At 43.2% G+C, this 24,302-nt stretch overlaps 1 protein-coding gene across 1 annotated transcript; it reads left to right on the top strand.

The window, feature by feature from the left end:
• The first annotated feature begins 7,229 nt into the window (after positions 1 to 7,229).
• On the top strand, positions 7,230 to 19,675 carry ttbk2 (tau tubulin kinase 2). The gene is made up of 15 exons (XM_022751059.1): positions 7,230 to 7,298; positions 9,168 to 9,315; positions 10,669 to 10,742; positions 11,955 to 12,095; positions 12,501 to 12,605; positions 13,437 to 13,502; positions 13,692 to 13,784; positions 13,894 to 14,019; positions 14,303 to 14,460; positions 14,643 to 14,850; positions 14,983 to 15,206; positions 15,306 to 15,858; positions 16,738 to 17,076; positions 17,861 to 18,861; positions 19,228 to 19,675. The coding sequence occupies exons 1-15, from the start codon at positions 7,230 to 7,232 to the stop codon at positions 19,673 to 19,675; spliced, it is 3,753 nt and encodes a 1,250-aa protein (XP_022606780.1).
• The last annotated feature ends 4,627 nt before the right edge of the window (positions 19,676 to 24,302 follow it).

Consider the following 24,302-nt stretch of genomic DNA (forward strand, 5'->3'; position numbering starts at 1 on the left):
CATTAAATTTAGCTGGGTGGTATTGATAATCTCACAGTTGAGTTTATGTTTGCTCAGGCAAGGAATTTAACTTTGATTTCTAGTGGCTCTCAATGTCCTTACACAGTACACAGTATGTACAGTACAGGCATAGTGTCAATAATGAGTAGGCTACTAGTTTTGATGTATTTTCTGCTAATATTTTACTTTAATATTAACTCTTACGTTAAGATTATGAATGCAGGGCTTTTACTTTTAATGGAGTCTTATTATAGTGGGGTATTTCCACAGCTTTATTTAAGTAAAAGGTCTAAATACTTCTTTCACCACTGACTGTTAATGGGAAAGTGGTGAGATCGGGTAGTCCTATGTGTTACTAGTTTAGGACTTGTCCAACTGCATCCAAACTTAAACCAATACCCATAAATAAAACAGGCTTCACTTTAGCAACAACTGTTGCTGTTTCCATGACTGTTTTTGTGATAAGTGCACATGGTGGCAGAAAATTTTTATTCTTGAGTACGTCATCTTTGGCTTAATGGCGCCTCACAGTGGTCTTTGCCAGAAGTGTCTTTTTTTGCGGCTGCGTTCCAAACTAAACAGTTATATCCTCAAACACTGCACATGTGACTTTATCTTAATTTTATATTCAAAACATTTAGGATTTTTATTGCGCAACGTGTATATACTATAATATTCGACCAAATGTTACAGCTCATAAAACAATCACCAAACACTGATTTGTTGATTGTATGCACGATGTAGCCAGTGTTGCCAGATTGGGCGGTTTCCGCAAATTCATGCAGGTGATCTAAAAAAAAAAAACCATCAGGAAGTTTGTTATTATTCTAGTTGCCAAAATTTGCCGCAGCGACCAAGCCTGATTGCCACAATTTGTGTCAGAAATCGTCCTTAAACAAATCTTCTGACATATTCTGAATATCCCCTATGTCTTTGAGAATAAACTTCAATAAACCCACATAGAAATCATGGAAAAAGACACCTCCTTTTTATTGTAGAACTGGCCTGAGAATCATCACGTTTTTAAGTTCTTTAATTAGTAATTTATTAATAGCTGTCAGTGCATCCAATTGTAAATAGCTATCAGGGACTGCTAAGAGCGAATTTGGCGTAATAATAATTTTTCACGATATAAACAATTATAGGTTAAAAGGGGGGGGGGGTCAACAGCATAATTCGATGTCATTTAACGTTTAAATTATATATGATGGACAAGGAAAACTCTCCTAGATCGGAATGAGAAATCGGGCAACTTTTTGGATAGGGTCTTTGGATTGGTCCACTATTTGTCACTCAAATCTGGCTCACTTGTGTGCAGCGCGCGCCCACTGATAAGCCGCGAACGAGCTTTAAAGAACCTGGTGCGCGCGCCCGAGCTGTTGCGAGGGGCGATCGAATCGGGGACGCGCGCGCAGGAAGGCTGCTGATCATCACAGAGTCGTCACGTCACGGATCCGCAGCGACCGACAGAGATGCTGAGGTGACAGGCAGAAGGAGAAAAGGGACGATCACGCTCAGACATATTCCCTCCCCCGTCCGCTTGTTTATTTCCAGTCATCGACAGCGACCGCATCCGCCTCTTCCTATGGACTGTTCTCTCGCTATGGGATTCCGCTCCATGTCGTCCCCGCCGCCTCCAAACGTAGACGGTTTTTTCTAACCACACCCGGCTCTTCTTTAGGATCAAGCAGCAAAGACCCGAGGTAAGGATCCAGAAACGGGAGGCCGTGCCCATACGGTTCACCACCGTAACCCCCCCCCCCTCTTTCTTTGTCGCCTGCAGCTGTATGCGTTGTGTCTGTTATCTTGCATGTTGTCAGAGCTTACGATATAACCTCCTCCACGCCAGGCAGGACGAGCTTGCGTGGCCTGTGGACGGTCAATGTGCGTGGACGCGCCTGAGTAAATCTGCTGTGGCAACCAACTCGCTATGCAACAGCTCTCCACAGCGAAGCCAGTCAGTTCACTGCAGGGAGGATAGGAGGGGGATACGTTTAATTTTTGCTGCAGTTTGCTGCCTGTCACATCCGATTGAAAACAACCTAACCCTGCAGAGGTATTTGTGTTTATCTTGTTCTATTTGTTTTGCACAAATCAAGGATATGAAAAACTGTTCATTGAAAGTAGTTGCTGCTCTTTAGGTGAATGGCTTCAGTGAAGCTATTCTGCCACATAAACACACACTTCCAGGTGTCATCCTTTACTGTTTCTTCAGCCAGGATCAGTTGCATCCATGCTGTCATTTGAAAGGAACCAGACTGTGGAGGACCTCCCCATGCTGGCTCCTCTCCAGTTGCCAGACCAGACACTAATTTCGTCCAGCAGCAGCCCGACAAGTCTCCCTGTCTTGCTATTTAACCAGGCCTCTCTCGGATTAGACAGAAAATTTAGCAGATGTTAGATTTTCAGCAAAGTTATTCTCACTTGTGTTATTGCACTTGGCATGCATGCATAGATGGCTTTCTAGGTTCAGAGCTTATTTGCTTCTTTTTTTTTTGTTGTTTTTTTTACTGCCAAAGCATCTCCAGGATTTGGCTTTAGGAGGAGGAGCGAGAGGAATCCTCTGTGGTGGGATCACATGTTGACATGACATTCATGATGCTTTATGTACAGTAGCTGTAAACTTGCAGCCTCCAGCAGACCAAAAGGCCAGAGGCGACGACAAGCTGCAGTCAGCAAACAAAAATGGCACTGCACCATTGTCGCCATGGAGATGCCAGGGTCAGGAAGCGTGTGTGATTCATGATGAGACAGGAGCTGGCTGTCATAGATTGGTTTAATTTTTTTTTTTTTTTCTCCATGTGGCTGTTTTTCTTCGTTTTGTCATTGATGGTGATTTACATGGAAGAATAAGAGGAGGAGGACGAGGAGGAGGAGGAGGAGGAAGAGCAGCCTTGGCTCTCTGTGAGGTGTGAGATTAGTCACAGTGTGAGGCAGCCTTGCTTGTGCATAGGTGTGTTTGCTTAAATGCAATATGTGTATGAGCTTGTGTTTGAGTGCATGTGCATTGGAGAAGTGGCTTAAGCTTCTCATGCAGTGTGACTGCATATGATTGATATTCTGACCCACTCAGATTGTTTTTGGGGGGCTAGTAGATACCTCAGATGCTCCCAGACTCTTTAACCTAAAAGTATAGTTTAGGTTAGGTAGCGTACAACTCCCCTAACATCCATCCTTTCTCTTATACCTTCCATTTTTCTGTGAGAAGCTAATGTTTTTCTCACATTCACACTCTTAAGCCGTGGAAGTTGAATGTGGCAAAGCAGCAGTTGTCTCTCCCCTGATGAATTTTGAGCAAATTACTAACTCGTCCTACTGTGCTCAGAAAGGAGGTCTCATGCATGAAAGAAAAAGTGTTTTTCCTGAGATCAACGGGTGACCTTGAAGTTCTGACACAGGACTCACAGCTGAGGTTATTTAATCACAGTGTTCGCTGTGAGTTGCTTATCCCTCGAGGTTAGAAGCTATCTGTACAGCATGTTTCTTCTGTGGTTTTCATGGTGTGTGCTGTGTTTTTTGTTGTTGTTGTTTTTTTAGCATAATATCAAGAATTCAGCAGATGTTTTCAAGATGCAGCTCTGACTTGGCTTTGCAGACCTTCAGATGCAACACATGAGGAAAAATATGATCCAGGTTTTAGTGCCTGACATTGACATAAGTTGTTGCCAGAAAGAGACATTTATAGATTCAGCTTTGGCCGCTATGGATTTATAGAGAGGTGTTGGAGCAAAGAGAGCTTGATTCAGCTCAACTTCTGTTCCTCCTGTTTCCTTACACTTTGTGTCTCTGTCTTGAACTAAGCAGAAAACAAAAGGTACAGATGTGTAACTGTAACCAGGATTTTTAGCCATGTTAGCGTCGTCACTCCGGGTATGGCAGTGTCAGTCTGTTCACCGCTTTGCTCCAGACTGAAACATCTATTCGATGGATTGCCATGACATTTTGTTCAGACATTCAGGATGATGACGCCCAACAACTTTGGTGACCCCCTGACTTTTTATCTAGCACCACCATCAGGTCAAAAATATAATTTTCCCTTTAGTTCGGTTTATAGGCGAAATACCTGCAAAGCTAATGACATCATCCTTGACTGTACTTTGCGTTTAATGGTTGTTAGCAAATTATAGCATAACACTCTAAACTGTGGCCATGATAAACATTATAGTTGGCATTTGACATTAGCATATAGCTCAAAGCACTGCTACGCCTAAGTAGCCTAGCAGAGGTGCTAGCATGGCTGCACTCTCTTAGTCTTGTTCACTTTTAAACATATAATATTCAGTCGTGGTAGTTAGTGACATTTTTCTCTGTATATATTATAATGCTTCTCTGGTTATTTAAACACTTAATGCTCTCATGGTCCCATATGAAACGAATGATAATAACATTAATTCATTGTTCGTATATACGTGTATTTTTTTAGATAAAGTTACAAAGTGTTTTTCAAGGAAGGAAATAAAGGGTAAAAACAGGATAAAACTCACATGGCGTACCTAGGAAACAGTATAATAAAGTGAATTGGCATATAGAATATATTTGTATTATTTATTGATGAAAATATAAATTAGAGCTTCATGGTTTTATCTGTTCTCGATTAATCTGCTCATTATCTTCTTGATTGATCATTTTGTCCCAATGAAAAAATACCGAAAAATGTTTGTTACATTTTCCTCGAGCACAAGTTGATGTTTCTCAGATACTCGGTTTCCTATTAAATATAACAAAGAAAAGCATCAAATTCACATCTGAGAGGCTGAACGCAGCAACTGTTTGGCAGTGTTGCTTCACAAATGACCGAGACCATAATCAAAATTGTTTTTGATAAATTTTCTCTCAATTGTCTAATTGATTAATCAAATAATTGGTTCAGCTCTAAACTATTTCAAGTTTCAGTGTACCTCTTATAATAATATATTGGTTATATACAGTCCCATCTAAAACAAAATCCATATTAACATGTGATTCGGTCTATATACTGCACTTAAGCACAAAATTACTAAATGTTTCATAATTAAAGTAAATTAAATTAAAATAAATCTATGACAGTAATAGTAAGCTATGTCTTGTGAAGAGATTTATTATCCTGAAGCATCTCATGCAGTGGGGTCATCTGTGTGTTGGAGCAGTGCAGCTGCACCAAAGCCACCTTACTCCTGAGTCTTAACCCCGGGTCATATTTCATGCTCGTCGTTTCGCTGTTATCTAGTCTAACCACGCTTTGCCCTCTTCCATCTCCCAACCTCATCCTGGTACATGATGGGATTGATTGCCTCCTTGATGTCAGGATCATGCCCTGTAACCAAATAGTGTTTTGAAGGCTCGTTGCATAACCTAAGATGCCAGCGCGCCGTGTGCAGAATGATGAAGCGAAGTCGGGTTTGCTCTGAGTGTTTGAAGCCAGACTAAAGGAAGTTACCAGCGTGTGCTCTCCTGAGAAATGCTTATCTATGACACGGATGTTGTATAATACATACAGGAGTGTAGATACAGCTTTTACAGAGGAATCTGCAGTTGATCCTTGTTGTACAGGCTGCCTGCTTTTTATCTAAAGGAAGCTTGTGGTTCATAGCAATAGTCTCTTTTCATCAAGGATTTCAATGTTGTACCAAATGTCTTGACCAAAATTCCTGTGGCAGGTGTTTATTCTCCGGTGGGACACTTTCATTTTTAGCTCTTTAATTCATTCACTTTCTGGAAAAACCTGCAGAGAACCTGAACCAAAATTCACCTATTAACAAATTATCAACAGTATAGCTGAAATAAATTCTTCATGAATGAATTAGTGGCTCAACAGAAAGTTAATCATCAACAAATTTGATGACTGATCAATTGTTTAAGTCTGGTTTTAAGAAAAAATGGCAACAATTCCACTGGTTTCAGCTTCTCAAACTGGCAACTTGCAAGTTTTCCTTGTCTTTGTCTCTGGTAGTGAATAGAGCATCTGTTTTAGACATGTGTTTGGACAAAACAAGCAATTAAAATATGTCATCTTGAGCTCCAGGAAACTATGATTGATGAAAATTTTCACTATTGTGGGACATTGTATAGACCAATTGTTTAATCACTTAATCGAAAACATTATCAGCAGATTATTTTATGATAAAAACAATATTTAGTTGCAGCCCTAAACTGCAGACTTGTTGGCTTCTTATAAAGTGTGTAACCCACAAGTGATTTAAACTGTAAGTTAAAAAAATCTATTATTACCTAATTGAAAGGATAAAAACAAAAGCCAGAGAGGTTTTTTCACAAGCTGGTAGCCCAAGCGGTTTTAATTCATGGCTTATAACTGATCTGGAAAGCATTAGTGAATTATTTATTAACAATTGATCTTTTGGCATCAGATATATTTAAGGTGGTCCAGGACTGTGGGACACAGCTGTGTGAATGTTAACTCTGGTTTGCTCAGAAGTCTGGTTCAAATGTAGCCTCACTTAAAAGATCACATTGTGGTAACATTATTATAGTTATTATAAATACACATTTCTGTTGCCTTGAATTAGGAATACATGTTTATGCAGTTTGATATAATTAACACAAATGTATTCAAACAAAACTTATGGTACAGTAGGTGAAAATAATGCTTTATTTTTTTTTTTTTCTGCCAGATCACAGAGCCAGCGCTGAATACTGAGTCATCCTAATGCAAAATTAGGCAAGAAAGAGTCTCATTATATCTGATGTGACTTAAAGTGCTTAAATTAAAGGTCTGCTCCTTGGCTGTCATACACAGAAGATAAATGGCTGGGAAAAATGATACTAAGACAAAGCCTTTTGTAATTTAAGATGCAGCACTTTTGCCTGCGAGTTGGTGGTGTGAATTTGTTTAAAAAGACAGCTGCTGGCAGCAGGTGTGGCAGCTGCAGCGCTGGTCAAGTATCAGAGAGCTCCAGACATTAAGCCAGGGGTTTAACTTTGTCTCTCAACTGGGGAGACTTTCAACCTTTCACATGTGATTCAACCAGGCCAAGCGCAAAAAAATCAGGCCTTTAGCATATTAGACACAAAGAAACCTCCTCGTGCAGCATCCATGAACCTTAGCTCAAGGTGCTGGAGTTTTTATCATTTTGTCAGATTATCCAAAATAACCAGATTTCAGCTTCTTTCTGACTGTTTTGTCTCTCTTGGACTTCTGTAGGGTTCTCCATCAAGGTCCAATGCCCGGCCCAGTCTGAGGCTGCTGGTCGAGGGGGAAGCAGTGAGGACAGCGTCCCTGGTCTGCAGACGGCATGAGCGGGGGAGCGGAGCAAGCTGACATCCTAAGCGTGCTCTCCCTGGTCAAGGAACGATGGAAAGTGGTAAGTGACGTGTCATTCAACGACAATAGACGGTGTGTTTGTCGAGCCCCGTCACTGCCTGTCCCTAGCTCACCCTCTGTCCCGCAAAACAACAACTCTTTGTTCATCAAACAATGCTCTCCCCTGCCTATGAGTCCTCTTCTTTTATTCCAAAGGATCTTACCTGTGGCTTGAACAGTTTGGGGTTATGTCTCTTTGTCCAGGTAGCGCTGCTGCAGTATGGGAGATCTAAAAATAGCCCGTATGGCTATTTGTGGCAGTGCAGTGTGCTATAGGCAGCAGTAGCACACTGCACTGTGTTCCCCGAGGGCCCACGTCTCTCTCACTGCTGCTCCAGCCTGGGTGCCATGTGAGGCTGTTATTCCTAACTGGCAGCCTGGCACCACTTCCTGTCTTCTAAGGAGCTGAGTTACATAAGAATGCTGCAGCTAATCCTATGACTTTAGCTCCTAGTGCGACACAAGACTCACTCTGTGTGTGTGTGTGTGTGTGTGCATGGAGGACAGTAAAGGACACGTGGGAGCTTAGGGGAAATGAAAGCTCTAGTAGTACTGAGCAGCGAGAGTGAGTAGGTAGAAGTGTTGGGGGAAATTTAAAAGAATGACACAAAGATGAGAGCTCGGTAAAAACAAATTACCTTGTACACATGCATCCCTGTCAGGTAACCAAAAAAATAAGTTTCATAAATACCTCAGCTTGTTATTCTATATCACAAAATAATATGCACTATTGTAGAAAGTGAAAAATATCCAAAACTGCCTCCATACCAGAATGTCTGCATTACCCATGCCTGCTCCATCACATTAATCTAATTCATCTCTCATTATTTCTTAACAGTAAAAGTTAATTTATCCATTTAGCCTTCTGTTACAGCAGCCTTTTTCAAAACTTCAATATTTTCTGCAATCCCAGTTAGAAACTGCTTGAGTTTATGCAGACTTCACACATGCAGGAACTTGTTAACCCCATTCAGTGTCTGCTTACTGTTTGGGGATGGTCTGTCTAAATTAACAAACTGTCTAGTTTTGATTATTAGTTCTTACAATTAATTATACAAAACAATTTCTAGCACTGTTGGACTGACAGAATGCTCTTAGGGTGTTTTTAAGCTTCTATACCTGCTCAACAACAGCGTGCTGTTCAGCATCGTGAGCATGGCAAAGCCCAGGCAAAGAAGCCCATCGATTTACAGATGTTCCCAATTAAGAGGTGCCTCATATGCGAACTATCAGTAGACCCTAAACGCCTCACGTGTAGGTAGTTGATAGATACTAGTTACAGCACACATCATCAGGGACTCCACTTAGGGGGGTTTTTGGGCAGCAGCGGTGCACTGTATAATGCCTCTATGAGAGGTTTAAGGGGTTTACATTTGCCATTGCAAAATATGCTAATATGCCCTTAAGGGCCCCAAGCATTTGCCTGATTTGCCTCCTTTGACTGTGCACATCTGCATATTAGCACAAAGCTCAAAGAACTGCTGCCCCTTAGCACAGTACAGTGGTTACAGAGCATGCATACACATGCATGGGCACAGTGCTGAAATCAATATCATGTTAACATCACATGGTTTTAATTTGCAGTTTCTCCATCATGCCCAGGTCACCATGGTGGCAGGGCTTTAATGAAAGGAGTTTGAGTTACATTGCACATTATTGCTGCTATCAAAACCGCTCTAAAACACTGTTGAAAAGATAAGGGACAAAGTAGATTTCATAATACGTTATATTTGTCCTTTTTTTTTGTTTGTCCCTGACCACCCAGAGGAGGGAGCAAACAATTCCCTCTTCTCAATCTCCCCAACGTTTCACATACATCCCACTGTCCATGTGCACATACAGTCTGTAAATATATTTCATCTCGTTCCAGGTGAAGAAGATCGGGGGTGGAGGGTTTGGCGAGATCTACGAGGCGTTGGACCTGCTGACACGGGTCAGTGTGGCGCTGAAGGTGGAGTCGGCCCAGCAGCCCAAACAGGTGCTCAAGATGGAGGTCGCCGTGCTCAAGAAGCTCCAGGGTGAGTCGAAATGGATTCAGTGGATTTGATTACATTTCTGGAATTGATTGATTCTCACTGGCACGGTGACCTATTGAGTTGCCCCAGAAGATGATACTCATCATTAGTATTCTGTCAATAATAACTCTTGGATTAATAAAAACAAAAAAAACAAACAAACATGAGACGAAGCAGGAAATGTTGTGACTGTAGAAAATGCAGGGGATAGCCGGTGTGCATTAGTCACAGGGTTGAATAATCTCTCCCTCAGAAACCGCATATATAGATCATCTGACTCATCTGAAAACACAGTTTGGCCCAGGGTTCAGCGGAGTCTGCTTCAGTGTCTGCAGCACAAAGCACACCGTCATTCAGCAGGAGCAGCAGATAAATCATTCTGAGCTCCACATCTCGTGTTGTAATGGTGGATTACGTCTCGGTAGTTTTATTGTAAAAGTTTCAGGTGACAGTAACAGAGGAGACAGAGTGCTCAAATCAGAGGAAGTGTGTGTTTGTGTTCATGGACACTCCCAGTCTCTCACAGCAGAGAAACAGGATCAACACAAGAAAAGCTCCTTCAGGGGGGTTGTGTAGTTTTACTCCTTTTGCTTTCTTTTTTTTTGTGTGTCTTTTCCCTCCCCTCTTCCTTCCTGCCTTTTAACCGCTGTGCCTTTTTTCTGTCTCCCCTCTGAGAGGAAAATCAATGGGCTGGGATCATGTTTACTGTCTAATGGCTGTGGCCTGGGGCATCATGGTTCTGTTGCTTCCTAAAGGAACCAGCATGTAACTTGAGATGGGCTGAACTCCAGCCCCCCTAAACACTGCTGACCTGCCCAGCTGTAAAGAGTAAATATCGACCCATGGCCTCATAAGAAGATTAATGGCTCGTATCGAGCTAATAATAGCTTATTTTGTTTTTGATTTGGCTCCTTTAGTTGTATTATTTTTGATTTATTGTAGAAGAAGTTGGTGAAAGTCGGCATTCTAAAAAGCTGTGTTTTTAACATGGAGGCTTTGTTAGTTTTGTCTGTTTACATTCACTGCTAGTCCAAAGGGCCTTGGGGTGTGGCTGAAGTCAAGCTGCCAGTGCAGCAATGTCCGTTGAGACGAAACACACAAGGCATTCATGCACATGTGTAGACACTGTGTCGCACTCTATTGCCTATAAATCAGCAGGGTAGCCGTACAGGGACGCTGGTGATGGGAGGGCAGAGAGGGAAGGGCAGCGAAATATGAACACACATCGTCATGAGTCAACCAGCAGACTGCATCTTACAATCAAATGATGCGGCTGATGTCAAGTGACTCCGAAGTGACCTCATGTTCTCTCATGAAAATATCCTTGAAACTATCTTCTCCTCTTTTATTTCCTAGGTAAAGACCACGTGTGTCGCTTTGTGGGATGTGGCCGTAACGACCGCTTCAACTATGTGGTGATGGAGCTTCAGGTTGGTCTAAATGCAGAAGACTTAATGGCTCATAAGCACCAATTCTTAGCTGATTTTTCAGTGCAGCCAAGTTTGACTAATTAAGCTTGTACTGAAACAATTAGTGGAATAATTGATTAGCCAAAAATCTGTTAAATTAATCACTGAAATTCATTCATCAAGCAAAAACATGAAACATTTGCTGATACCAGCCTCTCAAATGAGGATTTCCTACTTTCCTCTTTTTTTAAATGATTGGAAGTTTAATATCTTTGGGCTTAGGACTGTTAGAAAATTGTAATGTGCACAAATATTTCTCAGAAGACAGCCATCAGACATTTTATGAACTATCTCAATGCCGTCCTGCGTCTAATCATCTTGAGTCATTGCTCTGAACTTGAGTTGACTTTGAGTTTGGGACAGAGGGACACCATGACTCTCTCTTGTGTAACCCTTGTGCTGAGGTTGGTTACAAGAAGCCAAGCCATGTTAATGTTAAATGAATCTCAGCTACATATGAATAATTTAGCTGCTAACATCCATACATTTCCGTGACCCAGATGTATGGGTAAATGAGCACAACATATTTGAGCTGCTTCACTAGTAAGTTGTATGAAACAGACTGTAGAACAGAGCGTCATGCAAAAAAAGAAAAAAAAGAAAGCTATTTATAGCAGTTATGCTCTCAGTGTAGAAAATCAGGCAGCACCACTGCAGGCTGTTCATATACCACGTCACCTGTTGTGAACTACAGAGGCATCAAATTAGTTTTAGTTATTGCATGCAGCACATGAGACTGGGATTCCCAAGTCATCCTCATAAATTCACAAATACATTCTCTGCATTGGAAGGTTTTGAAAGTGTGGTGTGGTTGTAATTTATGCAGCCATACCCACAGGAATGGTATATTTATGTGTGCTGCGCTGACTCCCAACCGCATCATGTTTTTAATTATAGATGATCAGTGCCGCTGTATTTATTTTTTCTCACAGCAGACTTTATGTCCACTCAGCGCATTTGGCTATCAGACAGTCAGTAAAACCTTTTTATAGCTGATTTTTTTGTTTGTTTTGTTTTGTATAAATATATTTCTATCTATTCAGTGTTGCAGCAAAAAGAAAACTAAACTAGATAAATGTGTATTCTTGGCTTTTTAAAAAAAAAATCATGTTTATTGAAGTAAGGGTACTGCTGAGGCCTTTGGACTGACAGATCTCGTACGTTGTCTCTCAGGGTCGTAACCTGGCCGACCTCAGGAGGAGTATGACCAGGGGTACATTCAGCATCAGCACCACCCTGCGTCTGGGTCGGCAGATCCTGGAAGCCATAGAGAGCATCCACTCGGTCGGCTTCCTGCATCGTGACATCAAACCGGTGAGTCACAGGACGCTGGCTGCAGCAGAGGATATTTTCTGCATGCCTCTTATTTCATTACCTAGCACTTTTAGTATTCCAGGCACAGGGGAATATTTTTATTTCGATTGTCTGGGAAGTGTTTGTGACCCCTGCATTTTTTTTATTATTCCCTGCCAGTATTGTTGCTGATTCAGTATTTTGCTTTTTTGACTGACTCAGTGTGAGTGCTGGCTAGATGCCCAAAATCTAACAGAATGTAAATATCGTCTGTCTTCGGAGCTGCTACATTAAATGATATTTCACCACTTGAACACATTTATTCCTCTGAATTTGCATGAATGTATATATCATAACAATTACATTTCACACTTAATCATCTTTCTTTAACCTTTCCCCCCTTACCTCCTGGCCTCTCCGCTTCAGTCCAATTTCGCCATGGGTCGCTTCCCTAGTACCTGTCGTACCTGCTACATGCTGGACTTTGGTTTAGCTCGCCAGTTCACCAACTCTTGCCAGGAGGTCCGACCTGTAAGTGCCCTCCTCTGTTACTGTTGAGTTTAAAGCTGCTCTTTTCAACATTTTTATGTTAACAATGGATCAAATTATTGAACCAGATTCAGGAAGCTGACCGAGTAGTTTTTCACATATGAGGAATTTGCATTGGTGTTTTGGTGCATAACATTAAAGGTAGAGAAAGAAAAAATATAAATAAAGATAAAATAAACGTGTGTATGATGAAAGATGTCACTTGTGGGGATGTAAGCACAGAGAATTACCTTTTAGCTCTGCAGTACCCCTCATCTCTATGGATGCATCCTTACTGTTTTGGTTCATTCATTTTCATCCTCAGCAGCCTACAATAGGCTGACAAAGTTAGCGACTAGCTGGTGAGCATAATACAATATTTAAGAGCTGAAGAGCTCAAAATCTTTTGTAGGCATTGGTAGAAACCAAAATAGAGCTAAAAAGAGAGTGAATATTGCACTTGTGTTTGTCAGGTGACTAAAAAGAAGACTACAAATGAATGCTAATGCTGCTCCATGTTTGTGTTTGGATGTGTAAATTAATAATTGTCTGCTGTAACAAATTTTACAAGATGATAACCTTGTGTTTACAGCTTGTTGCACCGCCCTTAATTGGCCAAAAAAAAAAAATCAATAATTGTAGGTTTAACATAATCTAATGATGTTAAAAGTTCCAATCAGTGGTTAGGGTAAAAGGTTAAATTAAAAATCTAAACAGTTTCTTTATATTTTTGTGTTTATTTGTCATTGAAATTCTGGTTTGGATTCAAGCATACACGTGTTAGATGATGTCTCTGTTAGCATTTGATGGCTGTATCTGTCTGTGTGTTGTCAGCCCCGTCCAGTAGCAGGGTTCAGGGGAACAGTCCGCTATGCATCTGTCAACGCACACAAGAATAAGGTCAGTATCAGTACACCCTGTGCTAGAGCTCTTGTGTAATCTGTGACATGTGACCTGTGTGTTCTCTGCTGCCCCACAACTGCCTGTTTATGTGCTACATCCTACAACTTTCTCTCTTTCTTTCCCACGATTTGTCAATGATCACATATTAGTGATTAATGTTAACTCAGACCACTTGTAATTCTGCAGGAGATGGGTCGTCATGACGACCTTTGGTCCCTCTTCTACATGCTGGTGGAGTTTCTGGTCGGTCAGTTGCCATGGAGGAAGATCAAGGACAAAGTAAGGACAACCAATAATTGTTGTCCGTCCTTGAAAGTAAACAGCCCTGTCCAGCTAGCTTTGAGTGATGAGATGTGACAGGCGTGTGTGTGTGTTCGTTCACTCCCAGGAACATGTGGGGAAGCTGAAGGACACGTACGACCATCGTCTGATGCTCAAACATCTGCCAGCAGAGTTCGGTGTGTTTCTGGAACACATCTCCATCCTGGACTACTTCACCAAGCCTGATTACCAGGTGACTAATTTGGATTCAATTCTGCAGATCTTACATAAAAGTGCTGGTTTCAGCAAGTGATGATATAGCGCTTTATATATTTCCTCTGTTAAAAAAACACAGCAAAGTGTGCAGTACATGCCCTAGAAAGGTCTGCTGAAGTTGATTCCCCCAAGAGAGCACCCCAAAATGAGCCTGACTTCAAGTACCACAAGTGTTTAAAACCCATTTTCTGTAGACCTCTGTGGGATTGTCCTGAATAAAATCACAAAAAGGTTAATCGTGTGTTGTTGTTTTGTTACAGCTGCTGATGTCAGTGTTTGACAACAGTATGAAAACCTACAATGTAGTGGAGAATGACCCCTATGACTGGGAGCGGACTGGCACAGATGGCACCTTGACAATCAGTGCCAGTGCCACAACACCACAACATCACACCCGCCTCACTCCGGCACATATGGGGTAAGTTTGCTTGAGTTAACTCAGGAAGGATTTTTTTTTTTTTTAAACACCAGAGCACTGTTATAGGTTATTTATTTTCTGAATGAAATCACCTAACTTGAAATTGTACACTAGCCTCTGGGTGGTTATTTTTTTTTGTAGCCTCAAACATAGAATAATGTGCGTCCTTTTTGTGTTCCCAGCATGGCAAATGCCTCCCTGATACCTGGCGACCTGATGAGGGAAAACACAGACGAGGTTTTGCAGGATGAGCAGCTCAGCGACGTGGAGAACAACCCTGCTCCCGAGCGCCTGCCCGGCTCTCCCCTCCATCCGCACCGCAACCAGGAGGCTGACGTCTGGGAGGAGCTAGACCGCAACCGTAACCGCATCAGGACGGCTGTCTGGAAGGTAGACTACAAGTGAACGCACAAACTATAGTCTCTGAGTTTCATCACCTCAAGTGCTCTCAAGATAATTGATACCTCGTGTTAAAGTAATTTCTTTGGTAAATAAGTTACAAACACTGGCTGGTTCCCACAGGCGGCGACGGAGGAGGAACACAGTAACAACCAGGGCAACCAAGGACACCAGAGCCCTTATGCTGGGCCAAGTCTGGGTTCCCCAGTCAAACTACACTCTGAGGTGATGGCTTCAGACCGTGACGGCCCTCTGCTGAGGAAGCTCCGCAACATCCACAGCTTTGAGCTGGAGAGGAGACTTGGCCTAGAGTCAAAGCCCAGTCCAGAGCGCTTCCTGGAGGCCTGGTGGGTCTATCAATATATTTTTTTCAACATTCTTTTCCTGATTTTTCCTTAGGATAGAGTAGAGATCTGATTGTTTGCATTTGTCATGTGTCCGTTCAGCTCACCGAAGCAGCAGCCCGGCACCCCGCACCATGACAAGGAGGGAAACGGTGCCGCAATCATCCCGGTAACTCAGGGTCAAACTGTACCTGCCGGGGAGCGTCCTGATAGGGTCTGGCACTACGACGAGGAGTTCCGGTCTGGTGGTGGTTCTCCTAAGCCTGCATCCCCTGGATCTCTAGAGCAGGGAGAGGGGGCAGCGAGCAGCGGGGGCTTTGTGGCCCTCAATTTGAGCTCTGGGAAGCATGACATTGACTCAAGGGAGTGGGTAATGGTGGAGCGGCCCAGTGGCTCCCCAGGAGCTAAGGTTACCACCAGCCCTTCAGAGGAGGACGAGGAACCAGAGGTCCTCCAGCCAGGGGAACAGACTCCTGGATGGGAGAAGGGCAGCCGAAGCCCGAGCTCTGGCAAAGCTAAACAAGAAAGCGTGTCTTCCTCGAAGGGAAGTGGAAAAGTGGACAAGTTGGAGCTTAGCGTGGGCCCTGTAGGGGCTCTGCCCCCCGTCACCCCAACCAGCCCAGCTGAAGCTCTGGCTGAGGGAGTCCTCACTCAGGTAAGCCCTTTCATTTGAAGGTCATCTCACAACATGGCATACATGATACTGACTGTAGTCAGCATTTTACAAAGTTAAAAAGCTGCACAGAGTCAGAGTTCTAGCTATAGAACGTAAATGCTAATGTCATACAACAATCAGAGTTCCACCAGCTGCATCTTGCTGTAGTTTGAAGCTAAATGTTACTGCTTTATGTTTGCCCGCTTCTTCACTGGTGTATATCTGTTAGTAGAAGATATCTGTGACACAACTGCAGAGCTTTGATCACATCACAGCATGGAGGAAAGGGAGAGTTTTATGGCTTTGGAATTCAGTTTGCTTTAGATTTCGTGCATAATTTTGTCTTATTTGCAGACATTTGCAATGTGTTTAGTTTGTTTTTTTTTACTTTACAAATTAAATGATTTCTTTACAAAATATACTTTGGTTTGCTTTGTTGAAATTACTTTTTTGCTCCTTTTGCTATTCATAACCTTCCACCAGCCCGCTGAGTCCAATTCCAAAATCCTGCTCAAGTTGGACATAAACCGCTTTTGCTTAAATTCAGATTTGCTTTTTTCACCACAAGAGGAATAACTGTCCGCTCACTATCTCCTACAACCAGAACTACTACTTCCATGTACACTGCCTTCCCAAGAACTACCTTCCTCCCCTCCTTCTTCCTTCCTTAGCCTAAAATCATCCCCTCAATTATCTTTATGATCCTTCCGTCGCTTCAGCTGGAAAAAAAAAAAAAAAACCCAGCTCTGCGTCCTGCTCTGAACCGGTGCGACCTGCCTCACAGCACTCCCACCGTACTGCCTCCATCTTCTCACTCCCTCACCAAACTCACAACCCCTCCTCTCTCCACCTCCCACTTCTCTCCCTCCCCTCTCTTAGCTCCCCACCTCTCCTCCGTCCCTGCCTGAGGAGGTCGCGATCCGGACATCCAGCCCCATCCCTCTGCGCTCTCCCAGCCCTCACACCCTCCTGACCACCTTGTCGGACCCGCTGCACCAGCGCCACCCGCCGGGCATGAGGCGCAGCCAGTCTGCCGACCAGCAGCAGCAGGAGCGCCCCTCCTCATCCTCCTCCTGCCATGCCTCACTTCCACTACCACCAAACCCTGCCCCCGGCACCCGCTCGCCCAGTCGTAGGAAACTGCCTCCCATCCCGGCGGGTGCTGCCAACGCCAAGTTTCCCTCTGTCATACGCATCACACGTGCCCAGCTTCAGCAGGTGATGAGCCCATCGCGATAGAAACAGACCTCCATTCAGCTTCCTCTCCGTCAGTAGCAACACACCGGCTTTCAACGTTTATGTTCTTTCATTTTCTTTTTTTTGTTTAAGTTGCTTGTTTTTTGGGCTTCTTTGTTCAGTTGGCTTGCTTATTGTGTTGTGGTCAGGCAGCTCTCTCCAGAGACCATGAAGGGCATTGTGCAGGCCAGACAGAGCATGGGTCAGATGTGTCCTTGTGTCTGGACATGTGTTCTTGTGATCTGAATAGGGGTGTGTGTTTGTCTGATTGTGGCATGTGTGTTTGGAATGTCGAGTCATGACTACAGGTTGCATGGTCTCTTTTGTTTCAGATCGTCTTTGTCCTCTCTATCTTTCTCTTTCTCTCTCTCTCCCTGTATTTGTTCCTCACCCTCTCTTCGCTGAAGCCCCCTGCGAAGTTGCGTGAACGTTTCCTGTCCTACTTGCCGGTTTAGTACTCACAGCTTGACTGACACTGCCATAGCACTTGTGTGTTTCGGTCTGATAATGGTAGCTATGGTATTGCATGCTGTTGCCAAACTAATCACCATTTATTACGCCATATTATAAAATTCTTCTCTTTTCACACATCTGCATCTGGCTCTTGCTACAGAACTACAGCACAACTCGACATGTTGTAGTCTATCAGCAACAGGCCTTTGACAATTTCGAATATTATTCCCATTTTTAGTGGGGTTGATTTTTTAAATAACACCAGTGTGTCTTTCTCTTCCCTCCCATGTCTTCACCTCCCCCTCCCCTTCAGTTGACAGCTCAGCGTCCCTCTGGGCTGTCCTCCCAGTCAGGATCAGACAGTGCTCCACAGTGCCTCCTGCTGGAGAGGCGTGGTGAAGCTGAAGCTGAGACTCAGCAGGGGCAGGAGCACGCAGTGGACATCATCTCCCCCCAGGACCATGTGCCCACCCATCCAGGGACACCCACAGACCCCCTGGCTGAGACGATGGTCAATGGAGACAGCTACACCAAAGCTCAAAGCCCTGTGCCAAGCCGCGTGTCTTCCCCGCGCTCCCCCCGCTCTCCACGCTCGCCTCCTCCGCGCTCGCCCTCCTCTCCGCACTCCCCTCGCTCTCCTCGCTCCCCTCACTCTCCTCGTTCTCCTCGCAGTCCTGTTTTTGCCAATGGTCACCTCTCCCCTCATGTTACTGGCCAAGGGGAATTAAGTAATGGAGCTTTCCCCAAGCTGAAAGACTCTGAGAATGATTCTGGCCACACTCCCTGCGCCACAGAACCTCAACTAAGAGGGGAGGAGAGGGGACAGGTCGACCGGGCCCCAGATCAGATTAGCGGCCCAACCTCCTCCTCCCCGGCTGCCCCCCGTAAGGACCCCAGCCGCAGGCATAGCCGCATCCCTGTCCTGGAGCCCTCCAGCCTGCTGGAGCTCCCGACTCCCGGGTCTGCCAAGGAGAAACTCCTGCAGAAGAAAGCCAGCCACCAGGGCCCGGTCCCCTCTCCCACTGCCTCGCCTTCCCTCTCTGATAGGCGTGGCCCCATGGTGGCTTCCCTTGCGAGGGACCCTCTGTCCTCCACCTCTGATCGCTCCCAGGACGAGGACTCTCTCATGGGCTCCCGCTCTGACCGCCAGGGAGACGATGCTCCATCCCTGTCCTCCTCCTCCAGCCCTCTGTCCCGCAAGAGTAGGATCCCTCGACCCGTTCATTCAGCATCTTCCAATGAGCAGCTGGCCTCCCAATTCCTGCCCCGCCCACCCCCTGGAAAGCCACCTTGCCGCCCGACCGTGGAGGGCAGGTAATTTCAACCAATAATTAATCTAAATATTACTGTTCTGTAAAGCATTCATTATGAAAAGCATGAAAGAAGGAGCATGAAGACTTTAAAAAAGCATGATTTTGCACCTTGATTATAACTTTTCCTATTTGTTCTTGTGATTAATGGGATTGTTTGACACCACTCTCATGTCTGTGCCAAATTTAAAGTAAGAGCCAGGAACTGATCAGCTTGGAAGCTACGACAAAGCAGATATGAGAGAGAGACTGGTCCTCTTATTCAACTCTTGACAGGAAATGTAATTCATCACACTGATTCCTGGTTTGCATTGAAATGTATGACTTGGCTGTTTTTTCATTCCCTGTTTTGCTTTTTGTACTTACTTAGGCTTAGGCGTTACCGCATCCGAGCTGGCAGCACCAGTGACTCAGACCTTCTGACATGCCTGGCTCAGCTGATGCATGGTTCCCGTGGCTCCCCCCTCCACCACCGCTCCTCGGCCCAGCACGGGGGCTCTAGGATGGGCATCTGCAGCCTGACGAGCTCGCCGCACCATCACCGCAGCTCTAGCGCCTCGCCACGCAGCTCCTCCTCCCTGCAGCGCTCTGTCAGCTCCTCGCCCTCCCGCCACGAGCACCGTGGCGGCGGGGGAGGGGGCTGCCTCGGCCGCAGCCGCTCGCCTCCCAGCTTTTCGGGCTCGCCGCCCCCCCGCCGCTTCTACCCCCACCACCAGGAGACATGCTGCAGCCGCCAGGCACGCACGGGCCCCTTCCACCTGTCCAGGGGAAAGGGCTGCAGTCGAGAGGGCAAGTGCTCCAGCAAGCTGAGCAGATAGTTGCCCACCGGGTTGCACTGCCACAGCACAGGACGGGAAGACTCCAATCATGATAGGGTAGACACTGGTCAGGATAAAAACCTGAGTCTTCCTCTATAATTAGAAAAAAATCCCTGTTTTTTGCTGTCAGTCTGAACCTTAGAATTGTCTCGCCGCTTCCCACTGTTCTTCACTTCTTCTATTAGCACACAGGGTTTGTCATTCATTTATGTGCCCAGCTTTAAAGGGGCATTCCAACCATTTAGTATTGAATTTCCATGAGGTCGTGGGACTGAGATTTGAGAGAGAGTGGTCAAAACCTGCGCGGCAGACGGCTCGTCTTTTAGTCCGATAAGCTTCTTCTATTTCCCTGGCTCCTCAGTGTCAGTAAACTGAATGGCTGGAGTGCCCCTTTATGACAGTGTAACACACAAACTATATTGACATGTCTCTGTCCTCATTTTATATTTGTTAAAATGTTGTAGAGCAAAATAGCGTAGCTGCAAAATGAAGCAGTTGCTTCCCTTTGCAGGAAGTTCTATAATACATAAATCAATAGTTAGTTGAGCCAGTGGGCACATAAATAAATCAGTTTTCTGCTTATTCAACTTTAAACCATCCTGCACCATGATATATAGTAACTTATTTATCCCCAGTATTAATGCACTTGGATTATACTGATGGAATATCAGTGTGGCTGATCACAGCTTAATTAAATATTGGCCTGGGGTTGACTCAGTTATCTCCTGTGCGTTTGGAGATTTGCAGGCAGGGTATAATACTATTTACTTTATGCTACGTGTGAATGCATAAAGCCAGACTTTGTGTACAGTTGTATTTATTGAGATATTTATTTTGATGCTTTAGCGACGCTTACGACTCCTACCCTCCTCTGTGTGATCGTGGATGTGTGGTTTTCGTGTCACTCAGATTAGTTTTAAATGTTTAATCGACTGGATCGCTCCATAGTGATCCTTTATACAATCAGTCATGTGGAGTGTGTGAGGTCACGCACCTTTTTGTGCCTACTGTGTTGCCAAGAGGGAATTTGGAGGGAATTACAGGTTAGAACAGTGGAACTCCTTTTAGATCTGAAGGTGTTAACAGAACGTGTGTTTCCAGTATAAGTAGTTTGTAGTAGCAGTAGTAAGCTTAAAGAACACAAGGTACATTACTGATATGTAATGTTCAGACGCAGATATTTGTGCCTTGGCACTTTGGGCAGCTTGAGGATTCACTCTGGTGTGTCTGTAATTAGAAAAAAAATAAAAAAAATAAATAAAGGAGCCAAAAACAGACTTGTGCCAGCGGTTATAAGACGACCCTTTTCACCAGTATTCTTTCATGTAGAAAAGGTAGCAACACAATTGTTTGTAAAATCAAACACAATTTGAGCAACAGTTTACTTGAGGACCGAGTAGCTATTATTTGTAATTTGAAATATATTTCAAGTGAAACCCGTTCTAGCTGTCCTGTGTGAACCAGGTCAGTGTTTGAGATAAACAAAAAAAACTTTGAACAAATGTGAATTTCAGACCTCAAACAACATTTTGTCAAATGTTTCTGAACATGGAGGCCATATGTACATATATTTCTCACACCAAAATGATGAAGAATGTTTTTTTTTTTTGTTTGTTTTTTTGTTCCTCCTACGCCGGAGAATGTCTTTTATATAATGACATGCAGTATGTTTGTGCATAAGGCAAAGGAATCAGAGTATTGTTTGTGTTTAATTTAGTTAGGATTCCTCACTGAAACTCTCCTCCGCAACCTCCTCCCACTCCTCTGCTTGTAAGATACTGTAAAATAAACTAACTCCAGCTTCCTTCCAGTGCTACTCTTTGCATGCTCAACAGAGAAAAGACAGGAAAAAAAAGAATTAATCAGAATCAAACTACTGAGTAAAAAGCTGCATACCACCTCCCATTACAGGGCATTTATCTTGTGAAGATTTCAACCCAGCAGGGACTTCAATACCTGTTGGGTGAGCAAATTTAATTTCTGTGAATCTGTATATCTTCTCTGACCCATCTCACTATTCGTTTTCCTCCTCCCATCTGATCTATGACTCTAGTTTTCTGCGCTTCCTGCACTGACTTGAGATGATTGTGTTGCCGGATAACGATAGACTGTATTTTTTATCAGTGCAACTAGCTTAAGGCATGATGCACAAAATAATTACCAGAAAAAAGTAAAAAAGGTGAATAGACTTTGCTGTGTTTTAAAGCATTTGTATTGTGGGGGAAAAAAAAAACAAACAAACACACGAGTTGAAAGATGAACGTCAGCCATAGCCTCTATAAGATACGGCTGCACATGTGAGCAAATAGAAAAATCCCATTGCCAAATATTTTGATAAATTTTTGCAGATGTGGTTGGACTTATGAGATATGATAACTACGGGAGTGTATAGAGGTTGAATGGGCACGTCGCTTTGTAGATATAAAATGTGCTCGTGCAGATCTCGCAGGTATCCTACGCTCAGCCTCACCGAGCAGCTACGATGACTCATCCTGAAGGCAGACAGCGTTCAGTCAGTCAGCCGCCTTAATGTCTCTTCTCTGCCCCTCTGTGCATAGCGAGGGATGACTGAGCCTTGTCTGTTTTGGAGATCATTCCACTATATTAGGGCCAAGCCAAGCCTTTCCTGTCACTCATCTCTCGTCTGTAAATGGCACGTGCTGCCATGCCTGTCAGTGTGGTCAGTACGTCACCTGCTGAAATCAGTGCTGTCAGACTCTTGTGCTTCTGCCTGAGAGCTCCCTGTTTTTGTTTTTTGTTTTTTTTCTGTGAGAATGTGTGCACCATTTATTGGTCGACCAGTGGAAATGAGAGAACATTTCAGGCCGCAGTATTCAAGGTGTGTTTGTTTGTATGATGACCGCATGCTCTCAAACAGGCGCGTGCAAATTTCTACATGTCGCCAGCAATCAGTCATTGAATTCTCCCTCTTACAACTGCTCTGTTTCAGGCTCACAGATATTTCAAGATAATTCAAGCTTTCAAAGTTCAGAATGCTGTTGTGCAGACTTTTAATATATACCTGTAAAATATTCAAATAATTATTTAAATAAAATCATTGTAAAACCTTAACTTATATTCTAACAAGCTTCAGTGAAAGGGAGGAACAGACACTAAAGAGTGCTGCTGGTTTTAAAAGATAATCAGATTTCTTCATGTTTTTTTTTTTTTTTGTATTATTATTACTGTTGCACAGAAGTGGTGTGTAGTTGTAGTACTAGTGTTACCCTCCAGATGAGATTTTCTTTGTCACTTTTTAAAGTGGCCTGCTGATGAAGGTGTCATATTTATAGTAGCTTGCTGGTATTTGTGGTTACAGATACCCATAGGCCAATGAGAACAAACCCCAGCTGTTTTGTTTTATTTTGAAAGGTGATGGAAACTAATGAAAGCTTTGGTGTGCACTGGTACACGTCTCATGTCATAACATCGGATTACTTGTTAATAACTTATAAATACTTGACAGAAATTATTTATTGTGACATTTGCTAATTTGCCCATCCATCATTTTGACTTAAATTGTTGGGATTTTTTTTAATGGTTGATATTTTTTGTGTTGTAATGTATGTCTTGGTTTTGAAACGTAACTGTACAGTCTCAAAGAAAGAATGTAACAAGTGGGAGTTTTGCATTGTATATAACTGTAATTATTTATGTTTATTCTATCATTTGTATCATATCAATGCCTTGTACAGTGTTTTTTTTCTTTTTTGTTTTAAAATTATTTTGTATTTTATTTTTATAAACTGGTTATAAATAAAATACTCATTCCGCATGCAGACAGAATCTTGTGAAAGGTTCCTGCTTTTAATCCTGAAGAGTTGAGCAGTGGATGATAAGACAAGAATTATTACATGCAATTGTGTGTGTTTTTAGTAATGCACTGGACTGCCGGCGTGTTGTTGTTGTTTTTAATATCGTTATTAACAGAACCAGTTTGTAACAATCAGTCATCACAGACTGAATGGAAATTAAATATTAGAATAAGATTTTTTTTTTTAAATACAATAGATACATCCAAAACACTGTAAAGCGTAAAATAGATTAATACAATTACATTAAAAACTCAAAAACTAAAAAAGACTTCATATGATCTTTGGCAGTACAATTTCTGTGTTTCAGACTCTCTTGGCTGTTTTAAAGGTTACTGCTTTAAATTAATCCTTGTAATGAGATAATCCAAACAACAGATTTTCTATTTATGTATGTTGAATTTACCCAACAGTATCATCAAATGAATCATACCTTTTTGGAGTGAAGAGATTACAATCAAAGTTAATAAAGGTTTTATTACTTAATTGTATGGTGTTAGCTAAATCCTTTATAGATATTTCTCTAAATCAGGGGTTTCAAACTACTGGCGTAGGGGCCAGATCTGACCCAGTAGACATTTTCATCAGCTGATAATTCTTTGGTGGAGATTTATTTAAGTGCTGTCTGTCTCATCTGTAAGTACAAAGCAACTCCAAGAATACAACCTCAGCATCACTCTACCATGCAGAGCAGTTTTGACAGGTTCAAGCGCGGGGAGGGAAAAGGAGGTTATTAGGCTTCACACAACAATGGAATGTTTTTCTGTACGTATTCAAGAGGCAGAGGTCCCCCCAAGGAAAGAATAATCTAGCAG

The sequence above is a fragment of the Seriola dumerili genome, unplaced genomic scaffold (assembly GCF_002260705.1).
Source record: "Seriola dumerili isolate Sdu_G_001 unplaced genomic scaffold, Sdu_1.0 BDQW01000149.1, whole genome shotgun sequence".
Taxonomy (NCBI): Eukaryota; Metazoa; Chordata; class Actinopteri; order Carangiformes; family Carangidae; genus Seriola; species Seriola dumerili.

Coding starts and splice junctions, on each gene's coding strand:
- ttbk2 (XM_022751059.1), top strand. CDS start 7,230: ATGAGCGGGGGAGCGGAGCAAGCTGACATCCTAAGCGTGCTCTCCCTG. Junction 10,743..11,954: donor ATGTGGTGATGGAGCTTCAG/GTTGGTCTAAAT, acceptor GTTGTCTCTCAG/GGTCGTAACCTGGCCGACCT. Junction 12,606..13,436: donor CTTGCCAGGAGGTCCGACCT/GTAAGTGCCCTC, acceptor GTGTGTTGTCAG/CCCCGTCCAGTAGCAGGGTT.